The sequence below is a fragment of the Dendrobates tinctorius genome, unplaced genomic scaffold (assembly GCF_039654945.1).
Source record: "Dendrobates tinctorius isolate UK_male_01 unplaced genomic scaffold, ASM3965494v1 ptg000121l, whole genome shotgun sequence".
NCBI classification, from domain to species: domain Eukaryota; kingdom Metazoa; phylum Chordata; class Amphibia; order Anura; family Dendrobatidae; genus Dendrobates; species Dendrobates tinctorius.
This window is the reverse complement of record NW_027361789.1, coordinates 1,641,091-1,667,423: the sequence shown is the minus strand read 5'-3', so window position 1 is coordinate 1,667,423 and position 26,333 is coordinate 1,641,091. Positions and strand designations below refer to the sequence as shown.

General features: G+C 49.7%; 1 protein-coding gene across 1 annotated transcript in view; it reads left to right on the top strand.

Annotated features, from left to right (window-relative positions):
- The first annotated feature begins 14,057 nt into the window (after window positions 1–14,057).
- The window catches only part of NIPA1 (NIPA magnesium transporter 1), a 47,927-nt gene continuing 35,651 nt past the window's right edge, over window positions 14,058–26,333 (top strand). The window contains exon 1 of the mRNA XM_073541466.1: window positions 14,058–14,324. Coding sequence (XP_073397567.1) covers window positions 14,207–14,324 — 118 coding nt within the window. The 5' untranslated portion in view covers window positions 14,058–14,206. The remainder of the gene's footprint in view (window positions 14,325–26,333) is intronic.

Here is a 26,333-nt window from a genome sequence, read left to right as displayed (position 1 = left end):
GCATGTCATTGTGAGTCGACGTCCATAAGAAATGGAAGCCATTGATCATCTGGAGCTAGAACCCGGCGAGCAGGACAGGGCATAGCTACATCTTAACCATCATCTTTCAGTTCAATCAATTTGTAATGGCACTCCCAGTGAAGGATTTGACAGCCCAGACTACACAGCGGAGGAGCAGGGAGAGGTAAACATTGCAAATGCTGGGGCCCTGCCCAAGCAAGGGGGGCACACTCGTGGGCGTTGGTCATGGCACTGGGCCCCTCATAGTACGGCGCTGTGTCTGACAGCGGGTGTGCACCACCACCGTCAGAGACACTTGATTGCACTATGAGGGACCCTGTGCCAGTGCCCGCGCCCAAGAGTCGGCCTACCCACCTGTCCAGGGCAACGGCAGTCGCACGGTTTCATGCGCTAGGTGGTGACCCAGGCCATGGGGGGGGGCAGCCCAGTTAGGGCGGTTTACAAAGTGGCATATGTTGATGTGGGACATTCAGCTGCTGCAAAAGGCGAAATAGGTCAAGTTCGCGGAATAGGAGGAGGACCAAAGCAAGCCATTTTTCTGGCAACCTATGTGTCATCAAGGGAAGGTGGGACAAAATCCTTGGAAACCCATGCATGGTTCATTTTCAGTAAATAATTTTATTAAGTTTAAGGCAAAGTGAACAAAGTATCGCTCATATCACATATAAAATGTAAATGTACATCGGTTAAAGTTAATTCAAACATGCGGATCAGGCAAATAGCACTGTATTGTGAATACTTTTACCAAGATAGGAATGGTAAAATAAGAAAAGAAAAGAAAACAGAAAAAACAGAGAAAGCAAATCAATTCAGATTATACCGTGTCATGGTAAGACTTCTCAAAATAGTATTATGGAAACTATTTTAACTATAAAGACTGAGTGAAGATCAGAAAGAGAGAAGAGGGAAGAAAGAGATAGGTATAGGAAAGAGAAGAGGGTATGGGGGGGGGGGAATAGATAGATAGATAGGAGTAAGTTGGGTGTCCAGAGAACTCATACGCACAAATATCCGAATCTTCATAAAGATTACAAATATCAGTTAAAGGCACCTGGGGGATAAACGACCACAGTATAGCCCCTTATCTGTGCCAAGACGAATATTCCGGAGTCTCTCGGAAAATGAGCCAGGAAGTCCACGTGCTAGCATGTGCATCCCATTTGTCACTGTCATCTGCCATCAGGGATTCCATACGCTCCAATCTATTTATCTCCTCCAAAAATTCCCTCATAGAGGGGGTAGTAGTTGTCTTCCAATGTCTTGGAATAATCATACGAGCAGCGATGAGAAAAAAACGCAAGATACCTCTTTTGGTCACAGAGAGAGATCCAGGAATTAGGGACAGTAAGGCTATTTGAGGAGTGGGGATTACTCGAATACCCGACAGTTGAAAGTACACTTCAAAAATTGAATCCCAGAATGACCTTATCAAGGAGCAATCCCACCATATGTTTCATAGTACCAATTTCGACTCCGCATCTCCAGCAGGTATCTGGTACTGTGGGGAAGATCTTATGCAGTACGTCAGGGCATCTGTACCAGCGTGTAAGAATTTTAAAATTTTTCTCCAGTGCACTACAAGAAATGGACATTTTATGAGAGAGTGTAAAGATTTTGAGATGATCTTGTTCCGACAACGTAATCTGGAGCTCTCTTTGCCAGGCCTCCAAATACGTTGGGGCACCTTTATACTGGGCTGTACACAAGAGGTTGTAAATCAATGCGATGGCATGCTGCGGCACGGCTTTTAATGAAATTAGGGTTTCAAAGTGTGTAGGTTTGGATAATAGAGCGTTTCCCGGGAATTTCTTTTTTAGAAATGTGGTCAATTGAGTATATTCCAGCCAGGATAATCTCCTCTCCGGGCATGACTCCTGCAAAGCCCCAAAAGACGCCGTTCCAGATAATTTCCTAGCCACCTGTCCCAGTGTAGCTCCGTCTGCGGAGTCCCAACATAAGAAGGTAGATCTCTTCAACGCAGGGGGAAAGTCTAAATTATTAAAAAGTGAGCTCATACTCCCCGGTCTGTGGGATAAGTTTAATGTCTCCAGATGTCTGTCCCAGAAAAGCATGAGCGCCTGAGTCAGAGGTTGAAACCCCGAGACCGCCGGTCTCTGTTGAAGGGGGGCCCATAGGAGCTGTGCCAAAGGGAACGGGGAGAGATGGGACTCAACGCCCACCCATTGTTTATTGAGATTGTTAAATCTCCAATCTAAGACCCTCGTAAGGAGGACACTCTGGTAATATTTTTCGAAGTCAGGTAAACCAGCGCCTCCCCTGGATTTGGGTCTCACCAGTGTGGCGTAACGAATCCGCGGTCTCCCCGTCCCCCAGACAAATCTGCTACACGCCCTCTGGAGCTGTCTAAAATACTGTTTGGCAACCTTTACCGGGACTGTTTGGAATAAATAAAGGAACCTCGGGAGTATGTCCATCTTGAGGGCATTGATCCGGCCAAACCAGGAAAGTCGGCCCAGGTTATATCTATTAAGATCTGCAAGAGTTCTAGTAAGCAGTGGGGAGTAATTAGCCTTAAACAACTCATCCGGATTGGCCGAAACAAATATCCCAAGATACTTGATAGATTGGGTCTCCCACCTAAATGGGAAGGCGGATTTTAGTCTATTGACTTGTGTGGTAGGAAGAGTAATATTAAGGGCCTCTGTCTTTGAGTAGTTTACTTTGAAGTTAGAAACCATGCCAAAGCGTTGAAATTCCTGGATGAGGACTGGAAAGGCGATTTCCGGGTTTGTTAGATATAGAAGGAGGTCATCAGCGTATAAGGCAAGTTTATAAGATTTCTGACCTATATCAAAGCCCTTTATATCGGAGGAGTTTCGAAGGGATATAGCTAAATGCTCCATGGCTATCACATATAGAAGGGGTGAAAGAAGGCACCCCTGTCTAGTGCCATTAGATATTTGCAGGGGAGAAGATAGAGTATTATTGGCTCGAACTCGTGCCGAGGGCCTATGATACAGGGCAGAGATTCTCTCCAACATAGTTTGACCGATTCCCAGCTGTCTGAGGGATGAGTGTAGGAAGGTCCAGTTAAGACGATCGAATGCCTTCTCGGCATCGATCGATAGAAGGCAGGCTGGAGTACCTTGTCTGTACATGTGGGAGGTCAAAAGTAGAGTTTTAATAGTGTTATCGCGCGCCTCTCTACCCTGGACAAACCCTGTTTGGTCAGTATGGATTGAGGCAGGCAACAGCGGGGACAACCGGTTAGCTATTAGTTTGGCGAAGATCTTGACATCTACCCCTATAAGAGAGATAGGGCGGTAGTTGGAGCATAGCGATGGGTGCTTCCCAGGCTTGGGAATCACCGTTATGGTAGCCGCAAGAGTTTGCGCGGCAAAGGGGCAAGCTGAGGATATAGCGTTAAAGGTCCTGGTCAGGAAGGGCGTCAGTTCCAAGGCGAATTGCTTATAGAAATTGGCCAGGAAGCCATCCGGACCAGGACTCCTACCATTGGCTAGACCCTAATAACCTCAGTGACCTCCTGTTCGCTAAAAGGGTCATCTAGCATGAGAGAGTCCACATGATTCAGTGGGGGGAGAGGGGTACCATCAACATACTCGTCCACTTTCGTTTGGAAATTTGTTGGGGACATGTCCGCCACTGGGCCACCTAGGTTGTACAACCCATCATAATAGTCTCGGAATACATCTGCAATTTTATGAGGTTTATATGCTGAATGGCCAGATGGTGATTTAATGGTGGGGATAAATGTAGAGGGTAGGCGAGGATTAAGAAACCTAGCCAGAGCTCTGCCTGGCTTGTTAGAGAATTCGTACATAAATCTCCTACCTCTGTCTCGGTGACGGGCAGACGCATCCAAGAGGGACCCCAGATCTAGTCTAGCCTTGAGCAAGTCTGTTAAAATCTGAGGGTCATGGGTCCGTTTATGGGCCTGTTCTAGGTGTTGGATGGAAGTCAGTAATCTATCTATTTTGCAAGCTCTATCCCTCTTGAGTCTGGTTCCCTGTTGAATAAAAGTCCCCCGGATCATCCCCTTCAAGGCCTCCCATTGGAGCGGTAAGGGCGTTGGGTCATTGGCGTGAAATTCGAAGAAGTCCGTGATGGTCTTCCTGATGGCTGACTGACATATCTGATCTTTTAATAAGTGTGGGTTCAATGACCAAACCCACTCCCTAGGGCGCAAGTCTGTCAAGAGGAAAGAAAGTGACACTGAAGCATGATCGGACCACACCATAGGGTCTATAGTACAGGCCGGGTCATGTGAGAGTAGGTGGTGGCTAATGAAAAAAAGGTCTATTCTACTGTACATATCATGGACAGGAGAATAGAAAGTGTAGTCCCGTGTTTTAGGGTGTAGGGTACGCCAGATGTCAATAAGCCTCAAGTCCAGTAATTTACTCCTAAGACCCCGCAGTTTAACTGCAGGAACAGAGGACCTACCCGAGGAGGAGTCAACAGCTCGATCAAGGATAAGATTGAAATCTCCTCCAAGAATCAAGGAGCCTTCAGCGAAGTCAGAGAGGGTGTTCAGGTACTTTTGGCAAGTCCTGGCCGGGTCCTGGTTGGGGAGATAGAAATTGGCAATGGTAAATAATTTGGTACAGATCTTAAGTTTGATAAGAATAAATCGCCCCTCTGGGTCGGATTTAACTGCTAAGACCTGGGCTGGGAGAGATTTATGTAGAGCGATGCTAACTCCTTTGGATTTTGCAACTGAATTGGTACTATGAAACCAGGAATTATAATACCTATGCTTAAATGTGGGGGTGTGGTCCGTTTTAAAATGAGTCTCCTGAAACAGTAGAATATGGATTCTTTTTTTATGCATGTTATAGAGGATCTTGGATCTCTTCTCTGGTACATTAAATCCTCTAACATTTAGCGAGCATAGGTTGAGGTTCGCCATCTTAGAAGCCCTATCTTCTGGGCACCCGAGAGAAGAGTAGGGAGATGGGGAGGAGAAGAAAGAAACTGAGATTAAAGGAAAGAAAGCAGAGAAAGTGGTAGAACGGAAAAAGAAACCAGAATAATAAAGACTAGTATCAAGACCTGTCTTTACTTAGCCTCCTGAGTCCTAGCTCAGAAGGCAATTAAACTGAGAAAATACTCAAAACTAGTGTTCTAGGAACACACCCTAATGTGGGAGGTGACTGGAACTATGTCGCCTGAAGGACGGCTGCCACACCACCTAACTAGTTAATACCGAAAAGGGGTAGAAGAAAAGGAAACCACAGATGGTCAGTCACCCGACCAAAATGAAAGTAACATATATAACAGCTAACAGCTCAAGTTCAATAAAATTAATCACAGCAACAAGGTGAGAAATGCAGCAGGAGAGATAAACTCCCGTCTCCTGGCTCACAACTCGTAAGGCTTTTAGGAGAAGCATGGATACCCATGGGGGTTCAGGCGTCCCAACCCAGCATTGGAGCATGCCGGGAGGGGAGGCAGAGAATCCCAACATTATTAGAATTAGTGATGCCCAGGGGAGAAGGGGGGGGGGGAGGGGGGAGAGGAAAGGAGAGGAGGGGGAGAGAGAAAAAAAAAAAAAAATGCATGGTTCATTTTAATGAAGGTTAGATCATCCACATTTTGGGTTGACAGACGGGTCCTTTTTTCTGTCAGGATTGATCCAGAGGCACTGAAGACTCTTTCCGATAGCACACTTGCAGCTGGGCAAGCGAGCTCCTGTAAGGCATATTGTGCCAATTCAGGCCAGGTGTCCAGTTTAGCGGCCCAATAGTCAAAGGGGAATGACCTGTGCGGGAGAACATCGATATGGGAGGAAAAGTAGTTGTTAACCATAGTTGACAACTGCTGTCTCCTGTCACTTTCCATCGATGCTGTATTAACAGTTGTGTGAGCGGTCCGTGAAAAATCAGTCCACAACATTGTCATGAAACCCCTGTCTCCAATGCCACTTCTGCTGTGTGCACCACGAACACCTCTGCCAAACTGCCCCCGGCCCGTACGGCTCGTGTGAGAACCATCACCGCTGCTGTGTGCTGGGAATGCCTCAACCAACCGGTTAACCAGAGTTGCTTGTTTAGTAGCCAATATTAGGTCAAGGTTCTCCTGTGGCATGATGTTTTGTAATTTTCCTTTATAGCGTGGATCCAGGATGCTGGCCAACCAGTAGTCGTCATCGTTCATCATTTTGGCAATGCGTGGGTCCCTTTTTAGGATCTGCAAGGCATAATCTGACATGTGGGCCAATGTTCCCGGTGTCAATGATGCACTGCGAGTGCTGGGTGGAGGAGCACTTTCTGGCAAATCCACATCCCTCCAGTCACGCACAAACCCTGTACCAGACCTTGCCACGCCAACATTTTCACTTGCCCCACGAGATGCATCCTCCTCCCCTAAGTAATCATCCCCATCATCATCCTCCTCCTCTTCTTCCTCCACCTCATCCAGGAGAGGTCCCTGAGCAGACAATGGCTGAATGTCATCAAGGATTCCCTCCACCTCTTCCTCCTCGTCAACATTGGCTGCAGACGCCTGCTCCTTAAGGTGCGTCAAAGTTTGCATGAGCAGACGCATAAGTGGGATGCTCATGCTTAGGATGGCGTCTGCGCTTACCAGCCGTGTGCATTCCTCAAAACACTGAAGGACTTTACAGAGGTCTTTCAGCTTCGACCACTGCACACCTGTCAACTCCATGTCTGCTCTCAAAGTGCCTGGCCGTGTATCCTCCCACAAATGCTTTATGGCCTGCCTCTGCTCGCACAGCCGCTCAACCATGTGCAGGGTGGAGTTCCACCTTGTTGCAATGTCGATAATGAGGCGGTGGTTGGGAAGGTGGAGCAATCGCTGCAGCTTCTGCATACGAATGGAGTGTACAGGCGATCGGCGGATGTGCGCGCACAGTCTTCGCACCTTCTGGAGCAGGGCTGATAACTCCGGATAATTGTTGAGGAAGCAATGCACCACCAGGTTCAAGGTGTGAGCCAAGCAAGGTATGTGGCTGAGTTTTGAAAGGGCTATGGCTGCCACAAAATTACGGCCGTTATCACTAACTACCTTGCCTGCCTCAAGATGTACACTGCCCAGCCATGACTCAGTTTGTCGCTGAAAGTACTCGGCCAGCACCTCGGCGGTGTGTCTGTCGCCCAAACACATCATCTGCAACACAGCCTGCTGACGCTTTCCACTAGCTGCTCGATAGGGGGACACCTCGTGTGCAACAGTGGCAGATGCAAATGGAGTGCTCGTACAACTGCGCTCTGTGGACGAGCTTTCGCTTCTGGAGGAGGAGGAGGGTCGAACGCCTACAGCCAACTGTTTCCTATACCGTGGGCTAGGCAGCACTGTCCCACCACCGCTGTCCCCTGTGGACCCTGCATCCACCACATTAACCCAGTGCGCAGTGATGGACACGTAACGGCCCTGGCCATGCCGACTGGACCATGCATCAGTTGTGAGGTGCACCTTTCCACTCACTGACTGCTTGAGTGCATGGACAATGCGGTCTTTCACATGATGGTGGAGGGCTGGGATGGCTTTGCGAGAGAAGAAGTGGCGACTGGGTAGGTCATAGCGTGGTACTGCATAGGCCATGAGTTCGCGGAAAGCTGCGCTTTCCACCAACCGATAGGGCATCATCTCTAACGAGATTAGTTTGGCAATGTGGGCGTTCAAACCCAGTGTACGCGGATGAGAGACTGAGTACTTTCTTGACCTACTCATAGTGTCTGGGAGGGTGAGCTGGACTTGAGAGCTGCATATGGTGGAAGTAGCAGTGGACAGGGCGGACTGAGAGAGGGTTGATGATGGTGATGGAGTTGGTGTTCTTTCTGATGGCCTAGATTCAGTCTTTCGTTGATATAACAGTGGGATTCCCTGACTGCTGTGGCCTTGCAACGACACCTCAACATTTGCTGCTGTGCCAACCGGTGGGCTTACAGTGGGGGAAACAATGTAGCGTTGCTGACTACCTTCTTTGTGATCAGTTGCACATGTGGTACTTGAGGTTTGGTATTGTGTCCACGCTTGCAAGTGCATGCTGGTTAACTGTCTAAGCATGCAACTGGTATTCAAATTTTTCAGATTTTTCCCTCGGCTAAAGGTCTTTGCGCACTTCTTACAGATAACCTTGGCCTGATCATGAGGATTTTGTTAAAAAAAGTGCCACACTGCACTCTTCCTACTTTGGCAGACATTTTGCGGCCTAGCACGCTGTGATATTTTGACCCTCTGGACAAGCTGTCCAACAACTCTTTTGATTTTTGGAACCTGTCTTTGGAGTGCTCCGGGCCTGCCAGATAACAGCTGTTGCGATGTCGATGTCTGCTGTGGATGCTCCTCCTCCTCATCTGAGCTATTGGAAGCAGCACCCTCTTCCCCCAATGGATGCCAATCTGGGTCAACAACTGGGTCATCCATCACCTCCTCTTCAATGTCATGTGCACCTTCCTCTGTGTCACCGTGTATGGTGGTATAGTGTGCGGGAAGGGGCACCTGAGTCTCATCAGGGTCAGAATCTGGCTCATTACACTGCGAGGACAATGTAGTGCTCTGACTGAATGTACCAGCAGAATCATCTATCAGTGGCTGTTCATCAATGCACTCCATGTCAGATTCATCTTGGCCTGGGTAATTCACCATTTCACTTGATAATCCAGGCATGGTATGTGAACACAGCTCCATGGAGTAATCAGTAGTATGGCCTGCGTCATCCTTCAATCTTGGTTGGGGTGAAGGACACAAGGAAAGGTGTGGTTCATGAACATGAGCCTCCAATGACGAATCAGTGCTTTTATTTTTTACAACTTCAGAAGAGGAGGCGATAGAGCTGGAGGCTGAGTCAGCAATGTAAGACAAAACTTTTTCCTGAAGCTCTGGCTTTAAAAGCGGTTTGCCAACTCCTAGAAAACTAAGCCTTCGAGGCGTTGTGGAGCCAGACGATGACGCAGGCTCAACACCTCCTGCATTCGGTCCTATTTTGCTTTTGCCACTACCATCAGATCCACCACCAACACCATCATTACCAGCTGCCAACCCCCGCCCAATTCCACGGCCTCTTCCACCAGCCTTCCTCATTTTTGGTAGAAATGTAGACAAAATCCAACAAACTATATAGTAATGTAAAACAAGGTACACTTGTGGACACTGGACACAGTGGTGTATTTAGGGGGGGCAGCGGGGGCAGTTGCCCCATGGGGCAGCCAGCAGGGGGGCGCAGTTGGGCCGCCTAATGCAGCGGTCCACAGTGTCCTCCCTGGTGGCTGCGTTCTTCCGCCCCCCCTGGCCTGGGAGTCGGCGGTTCTCTGTGTCAGCTGTCAAGCTGACAGCCGGCGCAGAGAAGGAGCGCGTGCCGGCTCCCACGGAGCAATTGTACTGGCGTCTGTACAGACGCCAGTGAAATTGCAGCTCTGACCACCGGGTCAGAGCGACGTTAGCAGAGTGATCAGGTCATGTGATCACGCTGCTGACATCACTCCCCGGCGCCCAGAGAGAACCCTGGTGGTAAGTGTGCTCCACTGTGGAGCTGAAGAACCACCGAAGATGGGAGATGGGGGGGATTTGTAGTGGGGATGGGGATTAATGTGTGGGGGGATTTGTAGAGGGCATGGGGGTTAATGAATGGGGATGGGGGTTAATATGTGGGGGGGTTAATGAATGGGGATGGGGGTTAATGAGTGGGGATAAGGGTTAATGTGTGGGGGCATTAATGAGTGGGGGATTAATGAATGGGGATGGGGGTTAATGTGTCTGGGGGTTAATGAATGGGGATGGGGTTAATGTGTGGGGGTATTTGGAGTGGGGATGGGGGTTATTTAATGTGTGGGGGGATTTTGAGTGGTGATGGGGGTTGATGAGTGGGGATTGGGTTAATGTGTGGGGGGATTTGGAGAGGGGGGGGCGCCGAACCGAATTCTTGCCCCGGGTGCTAGAAAGCCTAGATACGCCTCTGACTGGACACTTTTGGATTGTGTGAGGCCCACTGAATATCACAGCGCTATGTGACAGGCTCGATGTCGCAGGTGTGAAAAATGTCACTAGAGGATAACGGAGATTTTGAATTTCTGCACACACTTGTGGACACTGGACACTTTTGGATTGTGTGAGGCCCACTGAATATCACAGCGCTATGTGACAGGCTCGATGTTGCAGGTGTGAAAAATGTCACTAGAGGATAACAGAGATTTTGAATTTCTGCACACACTTGCGGACACTGGACACTTTTGGATTGTGTGAGGCCCACTGAATATCGCAGCGCTATGTCACAGGCTCGATGTCGCAGGTGTGAAAAATGTCACTAGAGGATAACGGAGATTTTGAATTTCTGCACACACTTGTGGACACTGGACACTTTTGGATTGTGTGAGGCCCACTGAATATCACTGCGCTATGTGACAGGCTCGATGTCGCAGGTGTGAAAAAGTCACTAGAGGATAACGGAGATTTTGAATTTCTGCACACACTTGTGGACACTGGACACTTTTGGATTGTGTGAGGCCCACTGAATATCACAGCGCTATGTGACAGGCTCGATGTCGCAGGTGTGAAAAATGTCACTAGAGGATAACGGAGATTTTGAATTTCTGCACACACTTGTGGACACTGGACACTTTTGGTTTGTGTGAGGCCCACTGAATATCACAGTGCTATGTGACAGTCTCGATGTCGCAGGTGTGAAAAATGTCACTAGAGGATAACGGAGATTTTGAATTTCTGCACACACTTGTGGACACTGGACACTTTTGGATTGTGTGAGGCCCACTGAATATCACTGCGCTCTGTGACAGGCTCGATGTCGCAGGTGTGAAAAATGTCACTAGAGGATAACGGAGATTTTGAATTTCTGCACACACTTGTGGACACTGGACACTTTTGGATTGTGTGAGGCCCACTGAATATCACAGCGCTATGTGACAGGCTCGATGTCGCAGGTGTGAAAAATGTCACTAGAGGATAACGGAGATTTTGAATTTCTGCACACACTTGTGGACACTGGACACTTTTGGTTTGTGTGAGGCCCACTAAATATCACAGCGCTATGTGACAGGCTCGATGTCGCTGGTGTGAAAAATGTCACTAGAGGAGAACGGAGATTTTGAATTTCTGCACACACTTGTGGACACTGGACACTTTTGGATTGTGTGAGGCCCACTGAATATCACAGCGCTATGTCACAGGCAGAAATTGGCTAGTGTATGACAAACTACAAGGTGTATATAGAATTGGGCAGAATAGGAATCTCCCTAGAGTGTAGGTCTGTAAGAACGGAACATGTCCTAACCTTATTCTTACAGAGCGACACACAGATAGCTTCACTGTGGCCGTGATAACAGCCGTTACACGGTACTGAGAGAGGAGCGTGCACGTACATGGCTGTCCGGTGTACGTAAAATTGTCAAGCTCTGTGTTTTTTAAGTATACGGACTGACACACGCTGTCTCTCTATAGTTTTGAATGTGATCAAACAGCAAATATATTTAACAGTTTGAAAACTAGACAAAACTAGAAGGTGCAGGTCTGTAAGAACGGAACATGTCCTCGACTTATTCTTACAGAGTGACACACAGATAGCTTCACTGTGGCTGTGATAACAGCCGTTACACGGTACTGTGTGAGGAGTGTGCACCGCTGTATGGTGTGAAAAAATGCACGCTCAGTACCTCACCAGGACAAAAAAAAAAATTGAGATTGCTTTTAAAAAAGCAGTTTGCAGAGCAGTGGGTAAACAGCAATGCAGCCGTCAGGAAGCCTTAGAAGGCAGCCTAACAACCAACACCGCTGATCCAGCAAAATATAGCCTCCACTTGCACTGCACACACAGTGACTGGTGTGTTGTACAGGCAAAATCGCTAGCAGTAGAAGCAGTTTTTGGTGTCTTCTTCCCTGCCTAACGCTCTCCCTACAGAATCAGCAGCAGCTCTCCCTATTCTGAGATCAGCATGAGTAAGATGGCGGTCGGCGTGCACGCCCTTTTATACCCCCTGTGACGCCCACCAAAGCAAGCCAATCACTTGCATGCCCTTCTGAAAGATGGTGGTGACCCCTGCCTATGTCATCACGTTGCCCACAGTGTCCGTGGATCCTGAGTGGCTGAAAAAGAGCGCAAAACAAACTTTTGAAACGCGACTTTGCCGCTTAAGTCGCCGACCGCATCCTAGGGTTGGGTTTCGTTTCATGAAACCCGAGTTTGCCAAAAATCGGCGACTTTTGAAATTTTTCTACCCGTTTCGCTCAACTCTAGTTGGGACCCATTATGAAGAAATATTACGGTATATGGTATGCACTTTTGTGGCTGTAGCCCTCGGAATAGGAAAGCATGGACGGAGGGCAACACTTCCCAACGTATACTGTAGGCTGAGTGCATAAACACAATGATCACCTTGCCTAACTCACCCACCATTGCTTCAGCGCAGGATCTCCGCCAATGTCTCTGGTCTTCATTGACAGGCCACAGCTGTGATGTCATGACTACAGTAAAATAGCATCAAAAACTTCATGTGTGAATCCAGACAACAGTCTCACTCACACTTGGAGGAGTCATTAAAATGCTTCAAAAACTGCAGGACAGGTCACACAGGCAATGGTAGTTTTCTTCAAACTCAGGTTTATTGTTGGAAAAAGTGCTGAAATTTGCATTAACTAGAGCAGGCTGAGGTCTGATAAAAGTCCCACACTGATAGTCGGCTGTCATTGGTAAGATCAAGGCCATGAGACAGGCTTTCTCTCTGAGGAATAGGCTTATCACAGGCCCAGAACAAAGAAATGTTATAGGAAACAGCATTAGTGTATGCACTCATGGAGCAGAAACTGAGCGGAACCTCTCGAAATCCTTCTCAAAAACTTGTAGTTTCCGCTCCAAAACACTCAGCAAAAAGCGTCAGGGTCTGACTCAGCGCTGATTGCGCCTGCCTTGATGAGGGGGTGAGAAGGAGTCGGGTGCTGCTGATTCATGAACCGGAAGCGTCTGATGAGTGGCGTGCACTAGGACAGAAATCTCACTCCATAAGGGGACTGGAGTGAGATTTCTGGTGCACAGAGCGTCACAGCTCCTCATAAATTAGAAATTCCCGAAGAACTTGAAGACATCACAAGCTGCCAAATTTTTGCACAACACCAAGTTTCACCTAAATTTTGCGACTTTTCAAACCTTTTATGCCAGAGTTCTGGTGGGAAAGCTTTGATGCCTCCTGCTCTCATTGTGCACATACCCCAAAGATGTTTTTAATAAAAAACTGTACCCAATTTACTACAGCTTGCCACAGGCTGTGGCCACACAGTTTTAACCCATTAAGGTACATTCACATTGAGCTTTTTTCTCATGCATTTTAGCCATTATTCAGCACCAATATCCATTTGATCCTTCTATACGACTGCAGATTTGTACACAGATTTAAAAGCAGCTTAAGGCCATGTTCACACGGTCAGTATTTCGTCCGTATTTCACCTCAGTGTCTGGAAGCCAAAACCCGGAGTGGGTGATGAGTACAGAAGTGGGGACGGGTTTGTATTATACTGTTCCTCTGATTGCCGCACTCCTGATTTTAGCTGACACATACTGAGGTAAAATGGTGACCAAATACTGAATGTGTGAACGTGGCCTAATTTGGGGTATGTGCACCCAGCCTCTTTCTCCACCTAATCTTAATATAAATGGGAATAATGTGTGTGGGACGCGGTTCAGACTGGAAATCTGACAGCACGCGTTCCCCGACAGCCGGAGGTTTATTACGAGGATTCTGAAGTGGATCCACACAAGAGTATTGGAAGTAGTTTTTAATATTGATTTTTAAGTGAATCCACATAAAACCGATGTGTGACTGCCCCCTCACACTCGCATGGAGGCTTTTGAAGCTGAAACTCAAATACTGAAAACTCATGAAAAACTTGGGGTTTCCACTCCAAAACCTCAGCAAAACTATTGTGTGTGAACACACCCTAAGGGACCCAGTGAGAGAAAACGCGTTGTCTGCTAATGTTCTTCGTACTGTATAAATTCCATGAGACCGTCAGCCCTGACACAAGTTTTACTTTGTAACATTTCATTATAGCAATAAAGTTAGGAGAAAAAAAAAAGCCGCCGCATAATATCCCATTCCCTATGGCAGTGCGGGCACAGAGCGGCGTGTGAGCGTCTGCAGAGCAGCACGGTGACACCGGAAGGGGCCTGACATGCGCCGGGTGTCAGCAGGAGCCTGCCTCACCCGGTGCGGACCGGGCACTGAGCGGCACTGCCACCATGGACTTCCCGGCGGAGCTGCCCTTACTCGGGCTGAGTGTGGCAGTGGTCTCCAGTCTGCTGAATGGCTCCACGTTCGTGCTGCAGAAGAAAGGCATCCTGAGAGCCCGCACCAGAGGTGAGGAGGGCAGCGTGTCCCGGAGGGGTCAGCATCGTATAGGGCAGCCCGGGAGGCTGCAGCACGGTATACAGCAGCCCCGTATAGACCAACCCGGGAGGCTGCAGCACGGTATACAGCAGCCCCGTAAGGACCAACCCGGGAGGCTGCAGCACGGTATACAGCAGCCCCGTAAGGACCAACCCGGGAGGCTGCAGAACGGTATACAGCAGCCCCGTATAGACCAACCCGGGAGGCTGCAGCACAGTATACAGCAGCTAGGGAGGTTGCAGTATCGTATGCAGCAACCGAGGAGGCTGCAGCACCTTATAGAGCAGCCCCGTATAGACCGACCCGGGAGTCTGCAGCACGGTATAGAGCAGCCCCGTATAGACCGACCCGGGAGGCTGCAGCACGGTATACAGCAGCACCTTAGCAGCCCCGTATAGACCGACCCGGGAGTTTGCAGCACGGTATAGAGCAGCCCCGTATAGACCGACCCGGGAGGCTGCAGTATCGTATGCAGCAACCCAGGAGGCTGCAGCACGGTATGCAGCAGCCCCGTATAGACCAACCCAGGAGGCTGCAGCACGGTATACAGCAGCACCTTATAGAGCAGCCCCGTATAGACCGACCCGGGAGGCTGCAGCACGGTATACAGCAGCACCTTAGAGAGCAGCCCCGTATAGACCGACCCGGGAGGCTGCAGCACGGTATACAGCAGCCCCTTATAGAGCAGCCCCGTATAGACCGACCCAGGAGGCTGCAGCACGGTATACAGCAGCACCTTAGAGAGCAGCCCCGTATAGACCGACCCGGGAGGCTGCAGCACGGTATACAGCAGCCCCTTATAGAGCAGCCCCGTATAGACCGACCCAGGAGGCTGCAGCACGGTATACAGCAGCACCTTAGAGAGCAGCCCCGTATAGACCGACCCGGGAGGCTGCAGCACGGTATACAGCAGCCCCTTATAGAGCAGCCCCGTATAGACCAACCCAGGAGGCTGCAGCACGGTATACAGCAGCACCTTAGAGAGCAGCCCCGTATAGACCGACCCGGGAGGCTGCAGCACGGTATACAGCAGCCCCTTATAGAGCAGCCCCGTATAGACCGACCCAGGAAGCTGCAGCACGGTATACAGCAGCACCTTAGCAGCCCCGTATAGACCAACCCTTGAGGCTGCAGCACGGTATACAGCAGCACCTTATAGAGCAGCCCCGTATAGACCGACCTGGGAGGCTGCAGCACGGTATACAGCAGCACCTTATAGAGCAGCCCCATATAGACCGACCCGGGAGGCTGCAGCACGGTATACAGCAGCACCTTATAGAGCAGCCCCGTATAGACCGACCCAGGAGGCTGCAGCACAGTATACAGCAGCACCTTATAGAGCAGCCCCGTATAGACCAACTCAGGAGGCTGCAGCACGGTATATAGCAGCACCTTATAGACCAACTCGGGAGTATGCAGCACGGTATACAGCAGTACCTTATAGAGCAGCCCCGTACAGACCGACCCGGGAGGCTGCAGCACGGTATAGAGCAGCAGCAGCAGCCCCGTATAGACCGACTCGGGAGGCTGCAGCATGGTATAGACCAACCCGGGAGGCTGCAACACGGTATACAGCAGCACCTTATAGAGCAGCCCCGTATAGACCAACCCGGGAGGCTGCAGCACCTTATAGAGCAGCCCCGTATAGACCAACCCGGGAGGCTGCAGCACGGTATACAGCAGCACCTTATAGAGCAACCCCGTATAGACCAACTCGGGAGGCTGCAGCACGGTATATAGCAGCACCTTATAGACCAACTCGGGAGTCTGCAGCACGGTATACAGCAGCACCTTATAGAGCAGCCCCGTACAGACCGACCCGGGAGGCTGCAGCACGGTATACAGCAGCACCTTATAGAGCAGCCCCATACAGACCGACCCGGGAGGCTGCAGCACGGTATAGAGCAGCAGCAGCCCTGTATAGACCGACCCGGGAGGCTGCAGCACGGTATAGAGCAGCAGCAGCAGCCCCGTATAGACCAACCCGGGAGGCTGCAGCACGGTATACAGCAGCACCTTATAGAGCAGCCCCGTATAGACCAACCCGGGAGGCTGCAGCACGGTATACAGCAGCCCCGTATAGACCAACCCGGGAGGCTGCAGCACGGTATACAGCAGCCCCGTATAGACCAACCCGGGAGGCTGCAGCACCTTATAGAGCAGCCCCGTATAGACCAACCCGGGAGGCTGCAGCACGGTATACAGCAGCACCTTATAGAGCAGCCCCGTATAGACCAACTCGGGAGGCTGCAGCACGGTATATAGCAGCACCTTATAGACCAACTCGGGAGTCTGCAGCACGGTATACAGCAGCACCTTATAGAGCAGCCCCGTACAGACCGACCCGGGAGGCTGCAGCACGGTATACAGGAGCACCTTATAGAGCAGCCCCATACAGACCGACCCGGGAGGCTGCAGCACGGTATAGAGCAGCAGCAGCCCTGTATAGACCGACCCGGGAGGCTGCAGCACGGTATAGAGCAGCAGCAGCAGCCCCGTATAGACCAACCCGGGAGGCTGCAGCACGGTATACAGCAGCACCTTATAGAGCAGCCCCGTATAGACCAACTTGGGAGGCTGCAGCACGGTATACAGCAGCACCTTATAGAGCAGCCCCGTATAGACCAACCCGGGAGGGTGCAGCACGGTATACAGCAGCACCTTATAGAGCAGCCCCGTATAGACCAACTCGGGAGGCTGCAGCACGGTATACAGCAGCACCTTATAGAGCAGCCTCGTATAGACCAACCCGGGAGGCTGCAGCACGGTATACAGCAGCACCTTATAGAGCAGCCCCGTATAGACCAACCCGGGAGGCTGCAGCACGGTATACAGCAGCACCTTATAGAGCAGCCCCGTATAGACCAACCCGGGAGGCTGCAGCACGGTATACAGCAGCACCTTATAGAGCAGTCCCGTATAGACCAACTCGGGAGGCTGCAGCACGGTATACAGCAGCACCTTATAGAGCAGCCCTGTATAGACCAACTCGGCAAGCTGCAGCACGGTATACAGCAGCACCTTATAGAGCAATAGAGCAGCCCCGTATAGACCAACCCGGGAGGCTGCAGCACGGTATACAGCAGCACCTTATAGAGCAGCCCCGTATAGGCCAACCCAGGAGGCTGCAGCACGGTATACAGCAGCACCTTATAGAGCAGCCCCGTATAGACCAACTCGGGAAGCTGCAGCACGGTATACAGCAGCATCTTATAGAGCAGCCACATATAGGCCAACCCGGATGGCTGCAGCACCGTATAGAGCAACCGTGTAGGCTGCAGCACCGTATAGATCAGCCGCGGATGCTACAGCACTGTATACAACAGTACCTTATAGAGCAGCCCTGTATAGACCAACCCGGGAGGCTGCAGCACCGTATACGACAGTACCGTATAGAGCAACCCAGAAGGATGCAGCACCGTATAGATCAGCCGTGGAGGCTGCAGCACCGTATACAACAGTACCGTATAGAGCAGCCCTTGAGGCTGCCGCACTGTATACGGCAGTACCATATAGAGCAGCCCTGGAGGCTGCAGCACGCCAGCACCTTATACAACCGTACCGTATAGAGCAGCTCTGTATAGAGTAACCCGGAAGGCTGCAGCACCGTATAGATCAGCCGTGGAGGCTGCAGCACTGTATACAACAGTACCATATAGAGCAGCCCTGGAGGTTGCAGCACCGTATAGAGCAGCTTCTGAGGCTGGAACACTGTTTACAGCCGTGCCGTATACAGCAGTACTGTATAGAGCAGCCCTGGAGGCTGCTGAGCTGTATACAGCAGTACAGTGTATAGCAGTCCCGGAGGCTGCAGGGCCGTATAGAGCAGCACCGTATACATCAGTACTGTATAGAGCAGCCCTGGAGGCTGCAGGGCCGTATATAGCTGTCCTTTATGAAGCAGCACTGGAGGCTGCAGCGCCTTATACAGCAGTACCGTATAGAACAGCCTCAGAGGCTGCAGGGCCATATAGAGCAGCCCGGGAGGCTGCAGTGCCATGTAGAGAAGCGCGTGAGGCTGCAGCTCCGTGTAGAGGAGCGCGGGAGGCTGCAGCGCCGTGTAGAGGAGCGCGGGAGGCTGCAGCGCCGTGTAGAGGAGCGCGGGAGGCTGCAGTGCCGTGTAGAGGAGCGCGGGAGGCTGCAGCGCCGTGTAGAGGAGCGCGGGAGGCTGCAGCGCCGTGTAGAGGAGCGCGGGAGGCTGCAGCGCCGTGTAGAGGAGCGCGGGAGGCTGCAGCGCCGTGTAGAGGAGCGCGGGAGGCTGCAGCGCCGTGTAGAGGAGCGCGGGAGGCTGCAGCGCCGTGTAGAGGAGCGCGGGAGGCTGCAGCGCCGTGTAGAGGAGCGCGGGAGGCTGCAGCGCCGTGTAGAGGAGCGCGGGAGGCTGGTCTTGCAGTGGTGTATAGAGCAGCCCCGGAGGCTGGTCCCGCAGTGGCGTATAGAGCAGCCCCGGAGGCTGGTCCCGCAGTGGCGTATAGAGCAGCCCCGGAGGCTGGTCCCGCAGTGGCGTATAGAGCAGCCCCGGAGGCTGGTCCCGCAGTGGCGTATAGAGCAGCCCCGGAGGCTGGTCCCGCAGTGGCGTATAGAGCAGCCCCGGAGGCTGGTCCCGCAGTGGCGTATAGAGCAGCCCCGGAGGCTGGTCCCGCAGTGGCGTATAGAGCAGCCCCGGAGGCTGGTCCCGCAGTGGCGTATAGAGCAGCCCCGGAGGCTGGTCCCGCAGTGGCGTATAGAGCAGCCCCGGAGGCTGGTCCCGCAGTGGCGTATAGAGCAGCCCCGGAGGCTGGTCCCTCAGTGGCGTATAGAGCAGCCCCGGAGGCTGGTCCCGCAGTGGCGTATAGAGCAGCCCCGGAGGCTGGTCCCGCAGTGGCGTATAGAGCAGCCCCGGAGGCTGGTCCCGCAGTGGCGTATAGAGCAGCCCCGGAGGCTGGTCCCGCAGTGGCGTATAGAGCAGCCCCGGAGGCTGGTCCCGCAGTGGCGTATAGAGCAGCCCCGGAGGCTGGTCCCGCAGTGGCGTATAGAGCAGTCTTGGGAGCGTTGTTGGCTCCACTCACTGATGCAGTGCCAGCTTGGCGCAGAACTGATGAGGCCACAGACTGCAATGACAGGGCAGCCTGCTCACCATGGGCAACTCAACTCCCAGACTCCTGCCACAGAGCATTTTGAATAGAAAATACCACTGGGGTTTCCCTATATGCCACCTTCATCGCTGGCAGATTCTGCTGATGTGATGAGAGGGCAGATGAGTTTGATTTCGACCCAATTAACTGAAATATTGCAAGCGCTGCACGTTTCACCGTTTGGGGAAAATCTGAAAAGGGTCAAAATGGAAATCTCCTATTACAACTTGGTAGTGTTGGAGAAAAGATTAGTGGTGTGTAATTCTTCTGTTATTCCTCCTAGTAATGTATGAATAAGTTACCGTTCTACTTGTCCCTATGGTTTGCTAGTATCGCCAGTGCCAAGACTGCCAGACTGTAGGCGCAAGAAGAATGGTAACATCCAGTCGCCAGTTTCTTCATACGTTTACAGAAGGGATTACAGAGCAATGAGAAATGCCAGGATTAAACGGAACCTATCAAGTCCTCCATGCCTGCAGAACCATTGCTGTGGAGTGAGTAAAGGTACTGTCACACTAAGCGATATCGCTAGCAATATCGCTATAACTTGTGACGTTATAGCGATATTGCTAGCAAAATCGCTGTGTCTGATACTTACCTACGACCCGCTCCCCCGCTGGTTATCACTGATCGCGCGAAACGTTCAGGACCGCTTCTCGTCGTCAGCTTCCTGCTGGGCTTCCTGTGGAGAGATGAGTGACGAGCGTGGAGCCGGGCGGGAGGACGCAGGATCGCCTAGTCTGACAGGTAAGTAGCGACCCGTCCCCAGCGATATCGTTGGTGAGATCTGCCTGTGTGGCAGCTCACTAGCGACCACTTAGCAATGCACCAGCGATCCTGACCGCGTCATATTGCTGGTCGGGATCGCTGGTACATCGCTAAGTGTGACAGTACCTTAAGTCAAACATCTGACTTCTCAATGTCCCTGACTCTGTCCCCACAGCACTGTCTCACTACTGAGCATGTACATAAAGTGTAGTACAGATTCATCTCAACTAAAAGACTAAATCAGTGGTGGTGAACCTAAGGCACTCGGAGCCTTCCCTCTGGGAGATGCCGCTCCTTTCTTCCCGTGTTCAAATGTTTTCGCGTCTTTTAAGCGTGAATACACTTGTACAGTCCTGTTTCAGGACCAGGGCAGAAGAGCTCCTGTCAGCCCCAGGTCTGATGTGCAGCAGTGTGATTACATCATCATGCTGCTAACCTCCTCAAACTGAAGCAGAGACAGCAAGGTCACTGATAAGAGCTCCAGGAGGAGCTGAACATTAAATGTATCATGGGGGGGGGGTGGAGACAATTGTGAAAGGGGGCACAGTTTTGCTAGAGACAGTGTGGGGGGATGAGACGTTCCTTTATTCAGATGGGCAGTGTGTGTGTATATTTTGTAGAGGGACAGTGTGTGTATGTTTGTGTGTGTTTATTTATATATATATATACAGTATATATTAGTGGTCCAAAAGTAGGTGGACAGAAAATAATATTTATTTTAAATTATATATAAAATTATGTTTACTAAAACAATCATAACATTGACAATTAAATTATATTCTGAACAATGATACAAAAGCCCTTAAATTTTATCAACGCAGGTGTTCAAACGGTTTTCCACCACAATTTGCACAGCTTTGAAGTCTGCCTCTTACGCTTCAACAAACATTTTTGCACAAGTCTCTTTGGATATTAATTTCTTGAAATGCATCTCTTATGTAATTTTTCAAATCACTGACACTTTTTGGTTTTCGACTATAAACTTTGTTCTTGAGAAAAGAAAAAATCCATTGGGGTCAAGTCTGGTGAACATGTCAGCCAATCAAGTGGGCCTCTTCGGCCAATCCATTTATTAGGAAATGTTTCATCAAGATCCTCACGGACTACTCTGTAATAATGTGGAGGGGCCCCATCTTGTTGGAAATGAAGGTCATTTGAATTAGGCTGTTGCTGTAACTGGGGAACAACTTAATTCATTAGAATTTCGAGATACTTATCTCCTGTGACTGTTCCATCAAAAAAAAAAAAAAAATGGTCCAAAAACACCAAAAGTTGAAATACCATCCCAAACATTGACACAAGGCTCACTTAGTTGTTGCTCTAATGTTAAATGCATGTTCTCATTATACCAGTAAATACAATTATGTCTGTTAATATGGCCAGATAATTTGAAAGAAGCTTCACCACTCCACATAATGTTATCTAAAATTACTGGATTTTCTTCAATTTCGTTAAGCATAATCTCACTAAATTGCAGCCGCCTGTCTGGATCATCCTCCAATAAACCATGAATTAGATGTGGACGGTAAGCTTTCCACCCAATAGATTTCAGGATTCGCATGATGGAAGCTCGTCAAATTCCCAATTCTAAAGAGACTCTTCTGGTGGACTTTTTTGGACTCTGAACAAATGTTTCAGCAACAAGTTATTTATTATTTTCTGTACAGGTTGTTTTGGGTCGACCAGTTTTTGGAGCATTAAGGATTGAGCCAGTGGCATCGAATATGTCACGAATGCGGTAAATGGTTTGTCTCTTTGGGGCTAGAGTACCAAATGTTTCAACCCAATTTGCTCTAACTGTTTCAGCATTTTGAGATTTCCAATACTCTTTTAAAATCCATTTTCTTTGATCTGTATTTAAATTATTTGCCATTATGGGTTATCTGAATTATCTGAAAAGAAAACAGATTTGGAGGAGATTTATCTGTGAAAACTGGATGTGTGAAACTGACTCAGTTGCCCTTAGCAACCAAACAGATTCCACCTATCATTTTCCAAAGAGTTTGTGAAGAATGAAAAGTGAAATCTGATTAATTGCTAAGGGCAACTGAGTCAGCTTGAAACGCGTAGACCCGTGTTCTTTTGTCTTCCTCTACCGTATCTACCACCTCTGTCCCCCATTTTTGTTTGCCATTTTCTTATAATTTCAATTTTTTCTCATTAAAAGTGATATTTTAATTCTACATAATTAATGGGAACCTGTCACCAGGAATAACGCTGTTAACCTGCAGATATAGGGTTAATCTGCAGGTTAACAGTGTTGTTATGCTGTCCGGTGCCTACACGCAGCAGGAAGTGTTAGGGACTGGCGGAACACACCAAATAATAATGATAGTATAAGGTGCGTTCGCAGCCCGGGGTCCACCGTGCAGAGATGGTATCCTGCTGCTCGGTAATGGCGGAGTACTAACTGCACACCGGTGGGTAACCACTGACCCGGTGTGTCCTGGAGAGAACTCTGTTACTTCACAGAGCCACTGAGAACATACACAGGAGCCTGTTAACCTCACAGGACTCGGCAGTGGGAGCGCCAGTAAACAGTCATAGGACTCTGTCCCAGAGACAAGGGAGAGAGTCCCTCTAGACCACCAGCGCTCGGCGCCGCGGTTGCGGTGCCAGCAAAAGAGTAATAAGCACCCTAGCGTGCACAGTGTCTCACAGGCATACGCCACTAATCGCCCTGGATAGGGCTAACAAGCGCAAGACTTGCGCACGGCGCTGTACTGGCAGGTGCTGTGACAAAGAGCGCTACGATGGTGCCGCGAACAAGACGACACCACCGGACGCTAGTGTACGGAAGCTAGGAGCACGGCGGCGTAACCATAGCCACCTATTGACGCAGACTCTAACTAGAAACCCTACAACATACACAACCAAAGGGAGGGGATCATAATGAGTCAGTCACCAGTTTCATGCATCCATCTTCACACATACAACTAACCAACAGAGTCTATCCTAGCGCACGGTCGTGCGATCCTTTTATAGGCGCTGCCTTCCGGGACCTTCCTGATGGTCCCAATCCGAGCTGCAACAGGACCTGAGCATGTGAACTCCGACCACCAATGAGCGTTCGTCTCACGTGCATGCTCAGAAGGAGAAAAGCAGGACTTAGTCCTAGGAGTGTCTGCTTGCTGCTAACTCATGCATGGTGCTATAGCTGAGCCAGGAGGAGCAACCAGACGCCTAGCATTAGTCTGGGCAAGACACTGGGACCGACGTCTCTGCTGAGCAGGAACCTCTGCGGCTGCAGAAGAATGGGAGACCGCAGAGGTCATGGCTTGAGATTCCCGCTGTGCAGTGGGGGAAACTTGACGCCTAACGGAGAAAATGATCTTTATTCTCAATGCCTGAATTCGGTATTCACTCATGGGGACTTTCGTGCCGATTTGGTCACAATCTGAGTATACAGACCGGCCGCTGTAGCTGCCCCCCAGCCCTGACTCACAACTGGCCAGAATGCAGAGGCAGTGTGTGTATATACTGTATTTTGTAGAGATACAGTGAATGTGTGTGTATGTATTTTACAGAGGGCTAGTGATTGTGTATATTTTCCAGTGGGGCAGTGTGTGTGTATATATTTTGCACAAGGGCAGTGTGTGTATACTGTATATTTTGCAGTGGGGAAGTGTGTGTGTACACTGTATTTTGCAGAGCGGCAGTGTGTGTGTACTGTATATTTTGCATAGGGGCAGTGTGTGTGTACTGTAAGTATATTTTGCAGTGGGGCAGTGTGTGTGTGTGTATACTGTATATTTTGCAGAGGGGCGTGTGTGATTTTTCCATGTCTTCTGTAATGGCCTAGAATCTAGATCATTGGAACAGGAACACTGTAGAACAGACATTTATAGGATAGTTCATAACTTTCACAAATTCTTATGAATGAAATGAAAACACTTACAGCTCATCCTGAATTGTACTACTGTACCCAATCTACTATATAATCGTCTAATTCTGTCTGTCTGTAACGGAAATCCCGCGTCGCTGATTGGTCGCGACCAATCAGCGACAGGTACAGTCCGGCCGCGAATTGGCGCGGCATTCGAACAACGCACGCCACCGCTACCGTCGGGAGATCTGCGGCGCTAGCCGCTGATCTCCCAACGGTTGCCGCGGGTCATCTTCTGCCGCATGGAAGTCAGCGGCGATGCAGCCGGGAGATGACCGGCGCAGCACTCAATGTGCGGATGGTACCCAGGGTCTGGAGGAGAGGAGACTCTCCTCCAGGCCCTGGGTACCATAACCCTGTAAAAAATAGAATTAAAATAAAAAATAGTTATATACTCACCTTCCAACGGCTCCCGGACTTTTTCCATCCTCTCACCAAGCGCCCGGCATCTTCCGGTCTAAGTAATGCTTTGTGCGAAAGACCGCTGATGACGTTGCGCTTTCGTGAGAGTAACGTCATCTCTGGTCTTTCACGCTAAGCATTACTGGGACCGGAAGATGCCGGGAGCGTGGAGAGGAGATCGGGGGCCGTCGGAAGGTGAGAATAACCTTTTTTTATTATTATTTTTTACATTCTATCTTTTACTATTGATGCTGCATAGGCAGCATCAATAGTAAAAAGTTGATCACAATTGTCAAACACTATGTTTGACAAGTGTGACCAACCTGTCAATCACATTCCAAGCGATGCTTCAAATCGCTTGGAATGCGCTTGAATTCCACACGCGAAAATTGCGTGAAAAATGCATGTTTTCCGCGGGAAAACTCATGCGAATTCACATGCGTTTTTCCCACGGCGGGAATTGTGGAAATGCTGCGGAAATTTCCGTAGCATTTCTGCAACGTGGGTACTTAGCCTCAGTGTGACACGCAACAGCGACCAGGCCCCCGCTGTGAGATCGCCGATCGTGGTGGATCGTCCTGGACCATCTTTTGAACGTCGGTCTCCCGCTGGCCATATTCTAGACTACCCGATGCGTTAGAATCGGGCCACCATCTAGTTTGTTATATATTTTAGCAGTCGAAGTCTATTTTACACCGACTCCACCAAAATAGACTCCGACTCCAAAGTCCAACCCAGAACCACTAGGAGTGGTTACAGACATAAACAGATCTTAAGAAAAAGTATTTCTAAAGTCCGTTTATGTTATGTAAATGAGGGCTTTGACTAGTTTATGGGACGTTGGGGTCCCCAGAATAGGTGTCGCCTTACACAATTTAAAATATCGAGGATGAAAACAACAGCTTACTAAAGAGAAACCCCATCTAAAATATAACTTTTAATAAGTATAAGACGTGGGGGTAAAGAATTAAAGTATGTAACAATCTAATGCCTCTAGGCAAATAATATTGCCAGTGTAATATATACTGCTGAAAAAAATAAAGGGAACACTTAAACAACAAAATGTAACTCCAAGTCAGTCACACTTCTGTGAAATCAACACTGATTGTGATTCAGTTTCTCCTGCTGTTGTGCCAATGGAATAAACAGGTAGAAATGAAAGCAAGGTCACTAACATCCACGTGTCTGCTCAGTAAAGGTACTGTCACACTTAGCAATGCACCAGCGATATGACGCGGTCAGGATCGCTGGTGCATCGCTAAGTGGTTGCTAGTGAGCTGCCACACAGGCAGATCTCACTAGCGACATCGCTGGGGACGGGGGTCGCTACTTACCTGTCACACCAGGCGATCCTGCGTCCTCCTGCCCGGATCCACGCGTCGCTCGTCGTCACAGCAGGAAGCGCCGCAGGAAGCTGACGACGAGAAACAGTCCAGCCTGTTCTCGTGCGATCAGTGATAACCAGCGAGGGAGGGGGTTGTAGGTAATTATCAGACATAGCGATGTCGCTAGCAATATCGCTATAACGTCACAAGTTATAGCGATATTGCTAGCTATATCTCTTAGTGTGACATGCCCTTAAGAGTGTCTAGGGTTCCCTTTATTTTTTGAGCAGTATATATCTGGCCAATAGCCACTTCTGCTTAAAAAAATGCATTAAACACACAGAGATTTGCCCACTAAACACCATTCCTCAAAAAAAACCCTAACAACCAGGGTCACTACTGAGTCACTATTCCCTAAACAAATAAAACATGGCAGAGATATAGTTGTGCTCAAAAGAACATCAGTCTCACTCAGCCGGTATGCAGA